General features: G+C 40.9%; 2 protein-coding genes across 4 annotated transcripts; one reads left to right on the forward strand and one right to left on the reverse strand.

Moving 5' to 3' along the window:
* Positions 1–213: 213 nt before the first annotated feature.
* Positions 214–10,376, forward strand: acvr1l (activin A receptor, type 1 like). 2 transcript variants are annotated; one of them, XM_022193800.2, is made up of 10 exons: positions 214–375; positions 1,033–1,116; positions 3,599–3,853; positions 3,966–4,177; positions 4,753–4,852; positions 5,684–5,830; positions 6,582–6,857; positions 7,424–7,621; positions 7,839–7,969; positions 8,849–10,376. In XM_022193800.2, the coding sequence occupies exons 2-10, from the start codon at positions 1,044–1,046 to the stop codon at positions 8,978–8,980; spliced, it is 1,524 nt and encodes a 507-aa protein (XP_022049492.1). In that variant the 5' UTR covers positions 214–375; positions 1,033–1,043; the 3' UTR covers positions 8,981–10,376. The 2 variants fall into 2 exon arrangements, with proteins under 2 accessions (XP_022049492.1, XP_022049483.1); XM_022193791.2 differs by having other exon boundaries at positions 214–371.
* Positions 10,219–16,174, reverse strand: d2hgdh (D-2-hydroxyglutarate dehydrogenase). Of its 2 annotated transcripts, none has more exons than XM_022193779.2 (10): positions 15,998–16,174; positions 14,053–14,382; positions 13,891–13,948; positions 13,660–13,799; positions 13,343–13,536; positions 13,084–13,252; positions 12,837–12,980; positions 12,610–12,752; positions 11,436–11,601; positions 10,219–11,345 (listed from the first exon to the last, which is right to left on the reverse strand). In XM_022193779.2, the coding sequence occupies exons 1-10, from the start codon at positions 16,008–16,010 to the stop codon at positions 11,083–11,085; spliced, it is 1,620 nt and encodes a 539-aa protein (XP_022049471.2). In that variant the 5' UTR covers positions 16,011–16,174; the 3' UTR covers positions 10,219–11,082. The 2 variants fall into 2 exon arrangements, with proteins under 2 accessions (XP_022049471.2, XP_051803191.1); XM_051947231.1 differs by having other exon boundaries at positions 14,053–14,416.
* Positions 16,175–17,135: the final 961 nt, after the last annotated feature.

The raw sequence follows: 17,135 nt of genomic DNA on the forward strand, positions 1-17,135 counted from the left end.
AGAGGAAAAGACTTTGGGGAAAACATGAAGCTGAGTAACCGCAGAGGAAACCACTAATGTTTTGCTTCTACTAATCTGTCATAACTATGGCTGATGTTACTCCTCTCTGAATGTTTGTGTTCGTGCTACTGGTGTTTTGGCGATTTTACAACCTGTTGGAGGACTCCTCCGCCCCACAATTCACCGCGGTGCTAATGTTTTGGTGACGTCATGTGTGGCTTGAAGGGAAAACAGCCAGTGGGTGGGCAGGGCTGTGGTCCTGCTCTCGGCTTTTTAACATCGCAAACCACGCAGATACAAGTGTTTAAACCCCACATACGGATACACAAACTTCACAGAATGAGTTAGGAGCCGTGCCTCGTGTGTGCCAGGTAGGTGGGTGTATTTTACGGTTCACTTTTGGCAGTCCTCACCCGGCTGCGCTTTGTGCTGTCCGGCTAGCTTAGCTTGTAGCGCAAACAGCGGTGGCAGCAGCATCGGGCAGCCGCCTGTCTGACTGGCGCCTCCGAGGCGCCTGTGAACGGCCAATAAAACCGATTGTTAATGGCCTATTAGCCACAGTAAACACACAGACCTCCAGTCTGTGAGGTGTACTGAGAAAGAGTTGGTGATAGCTTTGCTTGTTCGCAGACTTTACCTCAATACCAGAGGCTGTGACATTGAAATTGAAGGTGCTAGCTTCTTAGCCGAATTTGTAGGTCTTGTTTTTTTGTGTGTGCTGCATTGTTAGCCTGCAGATGAGCGTGTACAGTAGATTAAATGCAATCATTACAGCAATTGGTAGCAATAACTAAAGAACTATTCACATGAATTTTATATCGTTAAACAATTTGGAGGTAAACCCAGGTGAAATGGCTGCAGCCGAATTCATAATAATGTATATTGGGCGAGCCTTTCAAAGACAAACAGAAAACTCATTTAGCCGTTATAATTTGTTATTCCATTTCTGTCTGAAGCATTGGTAGGATCAAATTATCCACTTTGCAAGAGTGTACTCATCTGAACTCTCTCTCCTTCCCCTCCCTCCGTCAGTGCACTGAAACATGGTTCTTCGCAGTGTCCACGTCCTTCTGCTGCTCTTGCTGCAGGCTCTGCGGACATCAGCTGAGGGCTCAGGTAATGTTCAGTGCTCTCCCTGTTTATTTTTGTGCAGTATGATGCATCTTACCTGTTGTCTGTTCTTGCTGTGTGCTCAGACTGTACTCGGCTGGCAGCTGGTTATTTGTTAGTGAGGAATTTCTATATGTAGAAGGAAACCGCTCCATGCCACGACCTAGAGCAAAGAGTTGAAGCTGAGGACAGGTTGGAAGTGCATTCAGACAATGAAATATTTGTTGCCGTTGTAGTCATGCTGATCAGCTCAGAAGATCAAGCAAAGCAGTTCATAGAAATGAATAGAAGTTACCCAAATGTACAAAAAAGCAGGACTGTGACAAGTTAGTGTTTAAAACATTTAAAAAAAATAAGAATAACATGATTGGACAGTGTGTGATGGGGTATTTCAAGTGTATTTTTATTCCAGCCTAAATTAGATTCACTATCAACACAGTAAATTCTCAAATTTGAGAAGCTGGAACTCCCAAATGTTCCACACTGAAGCACATCAAGGATCAGTCAATGGGAATAAGTAATTAGTGCAGAAAGCAAAATAATGTTTATACAGTTGTAACTAAATTAGCTTCTCCTTACTTTTTCTGTCCAGCTCTCATCGACTGAGTCCAACACATTCACGGTCTGCTTTAAATAACAGGTTTACTGAGTTGTAAAACCAGGGTTAGGTAACAAGATAAATACATTACACAGGCAAGATTTTTCTTCTTTTATAGAGGAAATCTCCGAAGTGGTTTTGGCTGACACCAAAGGACAATCACCAATATTAAAATGATAAGAATTCATGATACAAATAGCAATTAAATTTTTTTTAACCGGTCAAGTCCACCTCTCTTTCCCTCCAAAGGACATGAGGACAACTAAATTCAAGTTTCCAACTCAAACTTTTATTTTCCTTTTAGTTGGTTGATTGTGTTATTTCAATAGGTTGTAAACCTTTAAAGACAGAAAACAAAGTTGACATCAAACACAGAACCAAAAAGTTGGCCTATTAACCATTTAAATGAATCACTTAAGCCTTTAAAAGCAAATAGAGAATAATCTATTTTAGGCCTTTTAAATTGAATACCAAATCATCAACATTTTAGTAAAGTTCAACATTTAACAGAATATAGATCCTATATTTTTACTTTAAACTCAATATCTCAATTCAAACTCATTTGAAATTAAATCAGTGAAGTAGATGCTGCAGTGCTTTCATACAGCAGTTAACCTAAACTTGGCCATATCAAGAAACATTTCAGACCACCAAGAAAGCAAATAAACTTTTCACCAACCATTGGCGTCTTTGGACTGAATCCATGAATGGACTTGGATCTCCGTTGTTCTTTTCCTTGCTTCTTTCTCCTCTGAAGATTGTCTGAATGACTGGGTTTCCTCCAGTCTTCCCAGGTGCTTTAAATCAGTGATTGAGCTTCCCCAGTCTTTCTCAGGTGCTCTAGATCAGTGATGACCTCTTTGCTGCTACCGGTGCATTCTGGAAAGTGTAGTATTTAGTCCCATGTCCTGAGATTCAGCTCAACACTAGCATAAGATTTTTTTAATCCAATAGACAGACTGATTTTCTTGACGTGTTATGCAGACATATTATACAAATTAGTTTGTTCTCCTCCATCACAGGCCCATTCTGAACCAGACAAAACCCTGATTTGTTAATATCAGCCAGATAATCCATAGCGATGAAGCATTTTTGTAGATTAAGCCTCAAAAATATAACATTTCATCACTTTCCGTCATTTTTAGACAAAGTTATTGTTTTGCCTGAATCATCTCCTCATGATGCTGCCCACCTCTGGTAAAATCGCCTCAATAATCAGTTCCAACCCTGTAGTGTAATGGCCAAAGTCGAGGTTCAGTGTGCTGTGGTTCAGTTTTTTGTGTTTTTTGAGAAAATGTAAAGAGTGTCGATTTGATATTTCTGTCCTGGTAAATATGAAGTGAACTGACATTGTGTGTCTTCTGTAGTTGCACTGGAAAAAGGAATAGTGATAGGACTGCACGGTGATTTTTTTTTTTAAGAGACATGGTATTCCATGTTTTAGGGATCAAGCAAACCGATGTCTCTGACTGTTTGTAAAAGTCCAATCCAGCCATAATTTCTTGTTACAAATCTGTTCCATGCTAATTATGGAGAGGAAAAACTGATTATCAATTGCCATTTGACTGTGAACACTGAATTATTAACTCGGTTCCTTTTGGCGAATATGAATATGGGGGAAAGTGGCAAATTAATCTTTTGGTCTCGCTCATTTGTTGCTACTGCAGACATAATTTGGTCATAGTTGCTGTCCACCCCCTGGGGATGACTGCTAGAGGGCGTCCAGGAAGCCCACTTTTAGTGTGAATTCACAGTTATGTTCTGCCAGATGGTCAGCTCGCTAGTTTGAGCGCGAGCGAGAAAGTTGGTGAGACAGACGTGCTTCTGTTGGCGTGTTGCCTTGTATACATTCACAGAGTGTATGGTGCTTTCACAAACTGTCTTTCACAGATGGACAGTTGCTGTGTCTATGTGACGGCCCTAAATGCCTCCAGGCCACGCAGTGCCACGGTACCCAGTGCTTCTCCTCTGTCAAAGTTGGCAGCAGTGGGGTCGTGTTTGAACGTGGCTGCCTACAAAGGCCGGAAAAAATCCGTCTGCAGTGCTTCACGGCACCATCCTCCCACCAGGCCATTCTCTGCTGCGCCCAGGACAGATGCAACAGCAACATCACCAGGAGCTCTCTGATGACTCTGCTTCCATCAGGTTCATAGCAGCTCATAACAGGGTTCATGTCAACAAGGAGCTGGATTGTGTGTAGCTCAGGCATTTTACGGTCTAATTTTTATCTTTCTTCACTCTGCACTTTTGCCGACAGCTCCAGAAAATGAGCCAGTTCAGTATCGTGTGGAGACATTAGCTCTCTTTGTACTGGGCCCTGTGGTGGTTCTGGCTCTGCTGTCTGTCGTGTCGGTGCTGGCCTGCAGGAGGCTACATCACGGCCGTCTGCAGAGACTGCAGGAGTTCGACACCGAGCAGGGAGCCATAGATGGACTCATCACCTCCAATGTGGGAGACAGCACTTTAGCGGTAAGAATGAACGGAGTTTACTGTCGAATCCATGAGAAGGGATTCACCACAGAGTGAATGCTGTGCTCCCTTCCAGCTTTAACAGTGTGTGCATCTGTAGTGGGGAGGTGTTTTTCACTTTGCCAGCGTGATGCTTTCATTCAAGGTTTGCTGGAATGATTTCAAGTTGTGGAGGAGACATAATATCAAAAGGATATTATTTATCTAAATTCATAAATGTAATTATTCTGAGTGCAGTCAAAGCATTTTATATCTTAAACTCAACTTTATAAACTTCCTGGTATGCTGTTTTTTAACAATCAGTAACTCAAATCCCCAACTCCAGTCCAAAGTGTAATTATCTTGAATTTAATAGATGAAACTTGATTTTTAGCTTAATTGGGTCCCAAATTTCTGGAGTGCAAAAGAAGAATTTTATTTAAGATAAAAAAGCTGCACATGGACTCCAAACCACATTTAAAAAAAAAAAAAAAGATCAAATGTGATTTTCCACCTACATCTGATAGGAGGATAACTATGCTCCTTTCAAAGATCTTTTGCATACCAGCTAGAATGATATCTGTCTCTTTTTCCAGGACCTGTTGGATCACTCATGTACATCAGGCAGTGGTTCAGGTCTTCCCTTCCTCGTCCAGAGAACTGTGGCCAGACAGATTAGCCTGGTGGAGTGTGTTGGTAAGTGTATTACACAGGACATGTGCGGGATAGATTCATATCTCTTTGACTGATTTGATTAGCGTTATTCTAAAGAAACTCATGCTAATATATTACATGCTATATGAAAAAACTACCAAACAATGAACCCAAAAGTAGTCCAGAGAACATCTTAATTGCACAAAGAGCAAATTGTCCTAAAAACCAAGAAAATAAAAAAAATTATTCAGTTATTTGACAGTTTTCCAACAGTAAGCAAACTGTCTCAGCAAGTCACATGCAGACTGTACATTTTTTGGATGACTGTACATATCTCGTCTAGACTGTAACCAGTTTTAAGATACCAATCTGACAGACATGTCAAACTGATGACGTGCAGGTAATAATAGGAGGTTGAATTCTTTTTGACTTATCTGAAGAAACTGCCACAACACAAGTCACCAGCTCCCTTTTTTTCTATTCATTCTTGTATCTTCTTGACCATGTTGTTGAAACTTGTGACATGTCTGATGGTGGTGATGTAAGTTTAAACAATGTCATGGCAACGCTGACAAATCTCAATTTGAGCGTTGAAATAAAAGTATGTAGGCCACATGTCTTGGGATCCTGTTTTGTACTGCAGTACCTTACAGTACAGTTTGTACTAGTTTGGAATTGGAAGAATGCAGCTTTGTGCAGCGCTGTGCTGTGGAAACATCAGATCAGTTTCAGACAAATCAGACAGACTGAATATGGCCCCAAAAGTACTTCTCAAACTTTAAAATGCAGACAGTGACTATCTGTATATTTTTTTCTCTATTTCCTGTTTCATTCCTTCTCCCCCATTTATTTTTGTTTGTTTGTTTTTTTAAGGCAAAGGAAGGTATGGAGAGGTGTGGCGAGGCCAGTGGCAGGGGGAGAACGTGGCTGTGAAAATTTTCTCATCAAGAGATGAGAAGTCCTGGTTCAGAGAGACGGAGATCTACAACACGGTGCTGCTGAGACATGAAAACATACTGGGTGAGTCTGTTTCACTGAATGCTACTTCTGGCTGACTGGGAGGTGCACATGTAAAGAAGAAAAAACATTACACATGTTTCTTGAAGGGAAAACAACTATTTTGATTAGATTGTCCGACCATCACACACGTGTATTGCTGGACTTTCTTGTAGAGCCCATATTATCCTTTATGGGTTCCCCCTCCCCCTCCATCGACTTGTTTTGCAGCTTTTTGTGCATGGAGAAGGTCTGCAGACTTGCACAGCCCAAAGAGATTTATTCTCTTACACAGAAAGTGCTACTCCTTACCTGCCTGAAATGCTTTAAGTTTAGATTTTTCTTTCATTACTTATTAACATCCCTATGTAAGAAATGTGCATACTGGCTGGTATGGCAACATTTTTGAACATTAACGCATGTAAACATATTCTAGTAGATCCACAAAACAGAATTAGAAACCTGCAAATGTGCATAATAAGGACTCTTAAAACAAAAAAAAAATCTCTGCATAGCTAAATGCATCTGTCAGGTGTGTTTTCCATTTCTTAATTTGTATTCAGCTTTCTTTAATGTGCTTCACTCCTCACATTTTCAAAGGACTGACACATAGAGGGTAAACACTATACAAAAGCAACACCCTTGCAATTTTTCACAAAGCAAAACAGAAACGTGACTAACATCTGAATAAATTCTATACAGTTGGATGATCTCTTACCTTTACTTTTTATCCGTTCTTTTCTCTCTGCTTCCTCCTCTCTCTCTCTTCCCTCAGGATTCATGGCGTCTGACATGACTTCTCGAAACTCCAGCACTCAGCTGTGGCTCATCACCCACTACCATGAAAACGGTTCGCTGTACGACTACTTGCAGCGCGTTGCTGTGGAGACGTCAGAGGGCCTGGCGATGGCGGCGTCGATAGCATGCGGCTTGGTGCACCTGCACACCGAGATATTTGGCACAGAGGGGAAACCGGCCATCGCACACCGGGACCTGAAGAGCAAGAATATCCTGGTGACCAAGGAGCTGCGCTGCTGCATCGCAGACCTTGGTCAGTCAGTTTTCTACTACTTCATTTCCCATTGCAATTTATCAGTTTGTTCTTAGCTTTTGAACATTTTTGGTTTTCTAGTCAGGGCTTCAGCCAAGCAAAGGACTAATACAAACATCAATTAATTAAACATTAACATCTCCATGTGTGTCAAAGTAATACAGAGAACAGGACATTTACATTTGTCTTGTTTTAAAGTTTCACTAATATTTGGAGTTCGGCTTAGTAGTAAATATATTTTTTAAAACGGTATAATAAATGATTTGAAAATAGTCCTTTTTAATGATGTCTCGTGAGATTTGCATGTTCTGTGTTTCCCACCAAATGCACAGTTAATCTTGGAGGTGTAACAAATATCTTGGAGGCAGATTTAATTCTTTAAAACTTGAAATATTTACGTGGGATTGCAATGCTTTTCACCTCTCATATTGATCTGCTGCATCATATTTCTGCCCCCGTCAAATCTCTTGCCTGGCACATGATCTTGTGCATGTGACACAGCTTCTATTTCAGGACAGAGCGTTTTGAAGTCCAGCTACAACACTGTGTCTAACTGCATGTTACAGGGCTGGCTGTGACCCACTCCCAGGCAGACAACCTGCTAGATGTGGGCAACAATCCGAAGGTTGGCACCAAACGCTACATGGCACCTGAAGTGCTGGACGAAACCATTCAGACAGACTGCTTCGACGCCTACAAGAGAGTGGACATATGGGCCTTTGGACTGGTGCTGTGGGAGATAGCAAGACGCACATACAGCAATGGTGAGTGTCGAGCATGTAGTGCATTGCTTTTGACTTCACAGGAGAGCGGCACGGTGATGAAATATCCCAGATACGAACATGTTATTATGAAACCCTATTCATGCTATTGGAAAAATATTCAGCTTGACTGATGCATTGTTACAGTCAGCGGTGAGGGCGTTGTCATGTTGCTCCTGTTATTTTCACTAATTTCTATCATCACAATTTCACTTTCCAGGTATTGTTGAAGAGTACAAGCCTCCATTTTATGATCAGGTGCCAAATGACCCCAGCTTTGAGGACATGAGGAAAGTGGTGTGTGTGGAGCAGCAGAGGCCTTTCGTTCCTAATCGTTGGTTCTCTGATCCAGTGAGTAATAAACAACTTCATTTATCCATGCTCACACAAATAATCTTTCACCTTACTTTTTAATGCCAAAATGTGCTACAGAAGCATGGCTGTGTGTTTCAACACACATGTATACAATTTAAAAAATAAATACGTGACCAGATTTTTTTTGGGGGGGATTTTTGCCGTCAAAAATTGATCTACACGAAGCCATTTAAGAAATGGAAATCACCTCAGTTGAACCGCTCCAAACTAAGACACATTATGAGCCCATTAGGGGTCACTTAGAGATTGTGTCGTAATAACGGGACAAAAGAGTTAGCAACTAATTCTGAAAAATCTCAACATTAAAAATAGTTCTAAAATGTTTTTATGCCTGGCTGAGATGGAAAATGTGATATATTAACAAAACAAGTGCAAAGGAAGGAGATTTAGTGAATTGCACTCAATTTATTATATTGTTGTTCCCCAGAACCTGATTGGAAAAATCTGTGCCACCAAACTTTAAAGAAGTCCTAATATTCACATAACTGTGGTGAATGAAAAGATGTATTATTCCCTTTTTTGTGAAATTTGGTTAGAATTTTCAATATATTTGGATGGAAACTTAAGTCAAGCAAGATGTTTTGAAGAACCGTTAAAACAAAAGTCAAGTCCTGCTTTTAATATTTAGATGTGGGGATACAGATTTCAGACGGTCTTTTCTATACTTTTGCGAGCCTTTCGTGATGAGGCAGAGACTGACAGCAGTCCTAGTGAGATGGCCGTACACCACCAGTATCCGGAATGGCCTTCTACATCTGAAGGCTCTTGCAGTCACATTGATTGTGGAGTTTCCTCTCACAGTGGGTGCATCACTGCAGGACTCTTCTTCTTATGTTCCGCTTCTTCCTCCCTCAGACTCTCTCTGCACTGGTGAAACTGATGAAGGAGTGCTGGTACCAGAACCCCTCTGCCAGACTAACGGCGCTGCGCATCAAGAAGACCCTGGACAAAATTCACAGCTCTCTGGAGAAGGGCAAGGAGTCGTGAGAGGGCGAGAAGTTTCGGAGGCAGCTGCCCGATGTCAGGGATCGGCTTCAACAAGAGCCCAGCGTTTGTTCTGACGAGGGAGGGGGAAAGCAGGGAGACGGACAGAGGACTCGAGGAAAGAGTCGTTCAAGTGTCATTCAGCCTCATCCTTCTCTCGCTCTCTGTCTCTTCCTTTCTCTGTGGTTGCCTTCTACTGACATCCCTCTGTTTGACTTGAAGCCCACACAGACGTTTGGACGTGTCTGAATAAGCCAGCCTTTGCTATGACGGAACACAAACCATTTGCCAGCGTGTTCCCACTGACCTGAACTGTTACAGAGTGTGAATGGACGGCATACTGTAGTACCCTCATCCCAAATGCTTTAACGCCCCTTTAAGACTGCTCTGGGTTCGGCCTTCCTACACACACACCAAACACTACATACCGAGTGTCTCTTGCAATTAAATTTGTGATCTCCAGCCAGCATTTTTTGGCATGCAGTTGTGGCATTCTGCTCAGAGACAATCAAAAATATTTCACTCATTTAGCTTTATTATAAACATGCCAATTATCGCCACAAACACAAGATGTTCACTAACAAAAGGAGAAGAGCCAATAGAATCAAAAGTGTTTTTAAACCGTTTTTTTTTTTTAAAGTACAATATTTATGTATTGAATCTCCACTGTTACCACACTACTGAGGATATGAGAGACAGATGTACAATGGTGCGTGAAACTGACTGTATACATATAGGCATTTACTCTACTGGACTTTCTGTATCCTTGTCATTACTGGATCGAATAGGAAATGATTTGTTGAGAAATAGTGGAAGCGAATAGGAAAATTGTTCCCACTGAGCTTGTTTGTTGTATGGAAGAAAAAAAAAACTGGATAAAACACTACAAACAATTATCCTGGATGGAGTAAATTGTGGAGTAAGCTTCTGCCAGTAGGAATTAGTGTGCATCTTAAAATGAGAACATGAAGTGAACTGATCCTCTCTGCTCGGCGTACTTCATATATTCACTGTGGCTGATTTCAAAAAGTCTTCTGGGCCAGTAGAGAGGAATCAAGGAAGACTTTCTGCGGTAAAGCTGATGTTTGTTTTTGTTTGTTTTCCAAGATGCTGGAGGTAAATTCTTTCTGTAGCGAGCTGGGCCTCCATTTATTCCTGTCATCTTCAGTCACGCCACACTGTACAAGTTGTGTGAATAACGGGAGAAAAAAAAAAAAAAAAAAAACAAGACACTCCATCTGTTTCATTGAAGATTAGTTTTAATTGTTGCCTAGGTGTACAAAGGAATTTGTTCACAGATGCTGGCTTTGTTTTTGTTTTGTTTTTTTTGGGGGGGGACCTGTTGCTTTGTGTTTTTTATATGTAATAAAACATTTACGGCACTCTTGCCTAATGATTAGCCAGAATGTGTTTTGATTTCAGATTATATCTACAAACTTAAATGCTTTAATTTGCTGGTGGTAAACAAGGTTGTCCAATTGTTTCCATTTATATGTTGATTCCACTACATCAAATGTAGAATATGACAAACAGAGCAGCCCACCAGTCACATGATGCAGCTTCAAATATATATATAAAAAACAACAACATTTCACCGTTTATCCAGACAATTCTTTACTCACTCTGTTATTCCCTGTCTGCCCTCTAGTGGCAATTAGTAGTCACACTAATGAAAAGACAGTCATGATTGCTTGCAGTCAGCAACTGAAAAATCTGCTGAGCTTTTTGAAGCACCCATTATCCAAAATCTGAAACTTGTTGAACATTCATTCAAATGAGGGCTGCATCAGACTAGAGACACTGCCAGCACAATTAGCAGAGGTAGACAAAACTATAATAAACCAGAACTTCATTTTAGGAACTTGCTGAAGTAGAGATCCTTCTGAAAGTAATGTTTTCTGCACAATGAAAATGAAACTACTTCAGGTGTTGGAAACATACAATAGATGTCACATGGGGTTTACAGATTGCTCGGCAAATTCCGTGTCTAGTGCAAAGCCGGCAGCTCTGTAGCGAAATGTGTGAAAAGGGTGTGCCAGGAAAGAGCATCAACTGTCACGAAAACCACGTGCAGCTGAAGTGGAGCTCTACATAAATTACCTCAGTCACTTCAGGTCGTCTGGTAAAGTCTTGTACGGGTTGAGGATGCCTTTGGGGTCCAGCATGGCCTTGATGTTACCCATGAGGGCCACAGCTTGGCTTGGTTTACTGTAGTAGATGTAGTTCCTCTTCTTCAGACCCAGGCCGTGCTCGGCACTAATGCTGCCCTGACAGCTGGCTGTCCATTCATAAACAAACGGCTCAATGGCAGCCAGGAGGGCAGGATCTTTAGCAGGAGAAGTGATGTTCAGGTGCAGGTTACCGTCACCTACGGGATAAGACAAGGTGTAGGAAGTAAGTGAGTGAGATGGAAATACGCTCAAATCTCCTGATACGCTCTTATATCATGCTGCCTTACCTACGTGTCCGTATCCCACCACGCTCTTGGCCCGGTCGCCCAGGTGCTGCCTCATGTCAGTCACGAGCTGGTAGATCCGCTCCACTGGAAGTGAGATGTCATACTTGTAGGTGAAGCCGTCATGAGTCAGCGCCTCCGTGACACGTTCACGCATCGACCACAGATCCTGAAAAGGTGGGAATGGAAAGGCTGACATCATCATCATCACTTGTGCCTACATACCTACTGGGGTTTTCACCTTGTTCAGAAGGAAAACAGTGAGCATGATCAGTCCACATACAGCAAAGACAGTGAGTCTGGTAGAAATCCATGCATAGAACTCCTATTTCTGCACATGTTCTTGACAAAATTGCCTATGATGCTTGAGCAACTTAAACTGCAATTAACAAACCTAGATTTTCTACCTCAATTTCTACATTTTGGCACGGTTGAGTTTTCGTTGATGCTGCCTGATCTCTCTTTTCTGGCACCAAAAATTGCAGGAAAAAACCCCTCCCACAGTGTTACAAATAATTCCATGCAGAATTACTATTCATAAAACCATCATATGAGACTGATTACTTAAAAAGAATATGCCTGGTGTGACATTCTATATTTTTATTATGGCAAAAAATTAGCAATTTTAGCATCTCTCTCAAAACTTTCCAATGTCCCTACTGTCTGTGGTAGGAAGCCTGTAGAGTATTTGGTCCTACTGAAACCGAAGTCTTTCATAACTGGTTGTAAATACATGCTTTCAATTATATATATAAAAAAGGCCAAATAATCTCCAAACACAACTAAACTCTGCTGTTTTTTTTTTTCCGTTTAGCAATTGTTAACCAAACAAGATTATACAGTGTAGTTGTTAGGGATGATTTCCATCTGTGGTTTTCTGGTGCTCTGGAGAGCATTTACAGCAGCTGGATGGTGCATGTGGGATGGACTCAAAATAGACCTCAGTGTCTCGAGATGATTATAATGAAGACACAAGTCACCCAGTGCAACAGTGTGGCTCGCTGGTGTGTTTTTAAATAGTTTCAGGGAAAACAGTGGAGCTCTGTGGCACAGAGGTACAAACTATATCAGGCTCTGGCTACACAGACAAAACAAACATTGTGGGTTTTGGTCGTTCGGCATGCAATTTTTTTTAATCATAAGACAACCGAGAATATCACCAGATTTATCAACTTGCCTTTATTTTTGACTGTTCGGTTGCTACAGTTCCATCAGTAACCAATGTTGACGCCATTGCCTTCTCTAGGAAGTTGTCCAGCTTCTGCGAGTCGTGGTCCTGGTCCGATCCAGAGGTTTCTATGACGATGTAGAACGGGCAATCTGTAGAACAAAAGGAAGAAGTCGATCTCTGCGAGTTCATTTGTTTCATATACCAAATAGATGTGTGTGTGTGTGTGTATTTACCAGTGATAGGATTGGGTAGTTTGAGGTGTGTGTTCAACAGTCTCATACATTCGCTATCCAGGAACTCAAAGGCCGACAGAATTTCTCCCAGCATGCCTCTGCAGAGCTGAAATGTCTTCAAAAGCTCCTCGAAGGTCTCACAGCCTAAGAGCAGAGACAAATATGAACTAATGATTACCTCTAAAAACAAACTCGACTAACTACCCATTTAAACTCAGTGATGAGGGAAGCAAGCAGAAAACCGTACCCAGGAAAACCACATTAGTGGATTTGGGTTTCCGTGGACAAAGGATGGATACTGCGGTGATGACCCCTAAAGTGCCCTCTGAGCCGATGAAGAGCTGCTTGAGATCATATCCTGTATTGTCTTTCCGCAGGGTGGCCAGGCAGTCCAGCACCCGTCCATCTGCCAACACCTACCGACAGAAATATGAGCGTTCGCCCCGTACCGTACGCGTTTTTAATGACGCATTTGTTGAAAACTATCATTTATTCACTCAACTCACCACTTCCAGACCCAGCACAGTCCCATGTAAGGAGCCGTATCGCAGCAGCCGGAGCCCACCTGCATTAGTTGCCACATTACCCCCAATTTGGCAACTACCTTTTGCCCCAAGATCCAAGGGCATGATGTAGTCCCTCTCCTCCAGGTAAAGGGACAAGTTCTCCAAGACACAGCCTGCCTGACAGGTCAGAATACCTGATAAAGAGTCAAAGATTAATTCAGTGATGATGCATGTACAATTCAGAGAAAAAGAAGTCGTTTTTTAGTAAATCTCACAACACTTTTTTGAAATGACAGCTTGTTTTAGATAAAACATACCAGAGATATTATCAAAGGTCAGGATGTTGTTCATAAGCGAGGTGGAGAGGATGATCTCATCGTAAACTGGCACGCTGCCACCAACCAGCCCAGTGTTACCTCCTTGAGGATTCACCGCCAGGTTACGACTGTTACAATAACTGCAAGAGGGGAAAAAAACAAAAAAAACAAAAAAACAAACACCTGAAGCAGCTTGGGGAGCAGATAAACACCTTGTGTCTATTCATCTACCTGAGAATTTGAGATACTTCCTCTGTTGTCTGAGGTCTCAGCAGCACTTCACTAGAACCTGCAGGAGACACATGAACAGAAGAATGAAAGGTCTACCCATCAGCAAATCCATACAATGAATTACATCAAGTAAAAGGTCTTGAATGCAGTTCTGGGTTTCACCTTTCACAGTCTTGAGCCAGTCCACATTACTGGACTCCAACAGGTCAGGGTCCGTGATGGTCCTGCCTGCTAGGATCTTCCTGAAATAGGCCAAATCTTCCTCAGTTACTTTGGAAAAAGGCAGCCTCTCTGGGGCTCCATCAGGGGATGATTTCGGCTCAACATGCAGCTTACGAGTGGAGGCCACAAACTGTCCTGAGCCGCAGGCGAGAAATGGACTGTGGACGTCTGCAGGTGAAAGTCTGGCTGTACATGTGAGGGTGCTGTGGGGGTATAGAGGTCTCAGAGCTGCCCTCAGCCTCATTGTTCTCTGGAGAATTGCTGCCATGACTGAAGAGACAGTATGCAGAAGTGGCAAAACATGCTGTGTAAAAGAAATGGATTAAACGAAGTCAGCTATCCTTATCTTATTTATGTGGCAGTGGAGTTGGTACTAGATATGTGGAAGGTTAGATACATTCCAACTCTGTAGCTAATCTGTATTTGTTAGCAAGCCATTCCTCTGATGTAACCGAAAATCATTACCTTGCTGCTTTCTTAAATTTAACATTAAAGTTAGTCTTGATAATTTATGTTACATAAATTAATCAAATATACTGTAGGGTTTTAAACTTAATATTTAACTTACTAACTTAAATTTACATAAATGCTGTAGGGTCTGAACCTTAATCTTTCACTTTGTGAGTCAAATCCATTTAAAACAGAAATCTTATCTTTCAACTGTAAATCACTTTAGCTCAGTGTCTGTTGTTTTTAATGTTCCTTATCGTTACAACTCTGCTCCAAAGTTGTAACAAAAACACGGATACAACCACTGTATGGTGAATAAAACAAAGGTTTATCACCAAGCCAAATAAGTCCACACTGCCACCCAAATGAACAAAAATCAAAATGTGGGGCTGGAGCTCCAAAGACACACCGCTCCTGTCAGCGAGCCAGTCTCGACTGGAAAGGAGAGTGATTAATGCAGCTGAGCTACTGATTGGCTCAGCTGGGTGGCGACCCTCGGATCCTGATCAAGCATATCTGGTGCCGAGATGGAGGGTCGTCACACTAATAAAGAACAGTGAGTTGATAAATACAGACATATTGCCTTTTGCATCTGTTTATTTTACATGTTAAGTTACCTCCTGGGTATCCTGTTTTTGCTTTGTCCGTCGAAACAATTTGTACACCCTCGTTTTCAAAACTGCCATACAGACAAGTTAATGTCATTATTGCTAGTTAAAGGCTGAAAAGCTTTAGACAGAAAATGACAAACTTTATTTTAGTTGTTTAAACTTCAGCAGTCCAATTAAGACCAGATTCTTCCTACATATTGAATAATTGTAATTTTTTTTAAAAACAAAGAATTTAAATGATTCCAGATAGCTGTTTCTGAAGTACTAAATTCAGCATATTGATTTATAGCATGACATCCATTTCTTCCACAGAGTCTTCTAAAAACAAAGGAGAACTTCTGAATAGTCTGGCTGATGTGCTCATAAGTACTGTTTGTATCTCAGTAAATATTTTAAGAATAAGGAGCAGATATAAAGTGAGATATAATTTACATGGGAGATGAGAGGTTTACCCAACTACTGGATTGGACCTTTGTGACATGACATTAAATACACAAACCTTAGGCCACTTTTTCACCAACTGGTTTCACTCTTGAAAGCCAACTATTTACATATTTGTTTCTTATTAACTCTATTCTGGTAAATGTTAAATGCTGGTTCTACAAAAGCAAGTCAAAATGCCTCATTATTATCACTGCAAGTTGCTTTCCTGCTACGAAACATTTATCAAATAAACTACAGATAAACATCTTGAAGATGTAGCGTTGTTTTCACACCAACAAAAATGTTAATTTTAAGAGTCTTCCCTGCACCTGAAGCAGCAGCTAGCTAAGCTAGCATGTTTAGCATACGGATTGAGAAGAGAAATGTGTTCATTTACTTACCAGAAACGCTCATTTAAGAGCCCGCATCTCTCCGTCCACGTGTCCTTTTTGCATAATATTTCACTGCGAAGTCTGTCACAAAGTTCAAGGGCAGCTCAGTTACTTTAAGATGCCATTTTCAGTGTTTACAAGTAGCAGCTAGCAAGTACAGGAAGCTGGGGTAAAAGAAGAAGAGAATGGAACAATCAGAAGTCTGCTTTTAGATTCAGCCAATAGCCGCGGATCTTCATTCTGATTGAACAGCCAATGATGATTGAGGTCATTTCAAATTAAGATTCAGAGTGTCAAGAGTTAATTAAAGGCACTTTTCTTAACTTTTTATCACCAGGGAAATTCTGTCCTGTGCACGATTTGCCAGACATGCTTTTGGGTATTTTTTCCCAACCACCGTTCCCTTGGAATATGTGTAATTAAACTGGGACTTGGGTTTAAAAGTGAGCTGAAAATGTCTAAGCACATACAGGAGACAATTTTTTGTCAATAATTGCTTGATTAGATACTTTCTTTTCGAAAATGAAAACCAGTCTTAATTTGCAGGTTTTTAACCTAATTCTTCATTTATATTTTCACATTCTGAGGTATGCATATTACGTGCTATTTTGAAATTTTATTGCAAATGAACTCAGACAATAAATTTAAGAATTGACCAACTCATGTTTAGATTCTGATATGAGGATTCTCTCAGACACACGATAGAACTTATTTTTAGTGCACGTGTCTTGAATAAAGCACTGATAAAGAATCTCTTTAGGACTCAAGTTATGCAATAGCATGTACACAGTATATATTTACAGTCAGAGTTAAAAATAAACAGGCTATACTTATAGTATACCAACTTACCTGATATACTAGTTGTTTATGTGGGTGGTCTTTGTTGTTTTTTTTTTTTTTTTTTAAATTTCAGCTGTATGTCTGTGTTCTTCTTGTACATTTGTATAAATACACTAATCCTCTGGAATACAAACATCCAATGCAAGGTGCAGCTCATTAGGGAAACTAAACACACTTTAGATCTAAATTTAAAAAAGGTCAGGAGGACGTGTTTGATAATAAAAACAGTGTCACCATAAATTCATCATCCCATACAATATGATCTGTTGTATGCCTAATGTTCCTCATTTATGCCTACTCTTTGCTC

The sequence above is a fragment of the Acanthochromis polyacanthus genome, chromosome 1 (genome assembly GCF_021347895.1).
Source record: "Acanthochromis polyacanthus isolate Apoly-LR-REF ecotype Palm Island chromosome 1, KAUST_Apoly_ChrSc, whole genome shotgun sequence".
Lineage (NCBI taxonomy): Eukaryota > Metazoa > Chordata > Actinopteri > Pomacentridae > Acanthochromis > Acanthochromis polyacanthus.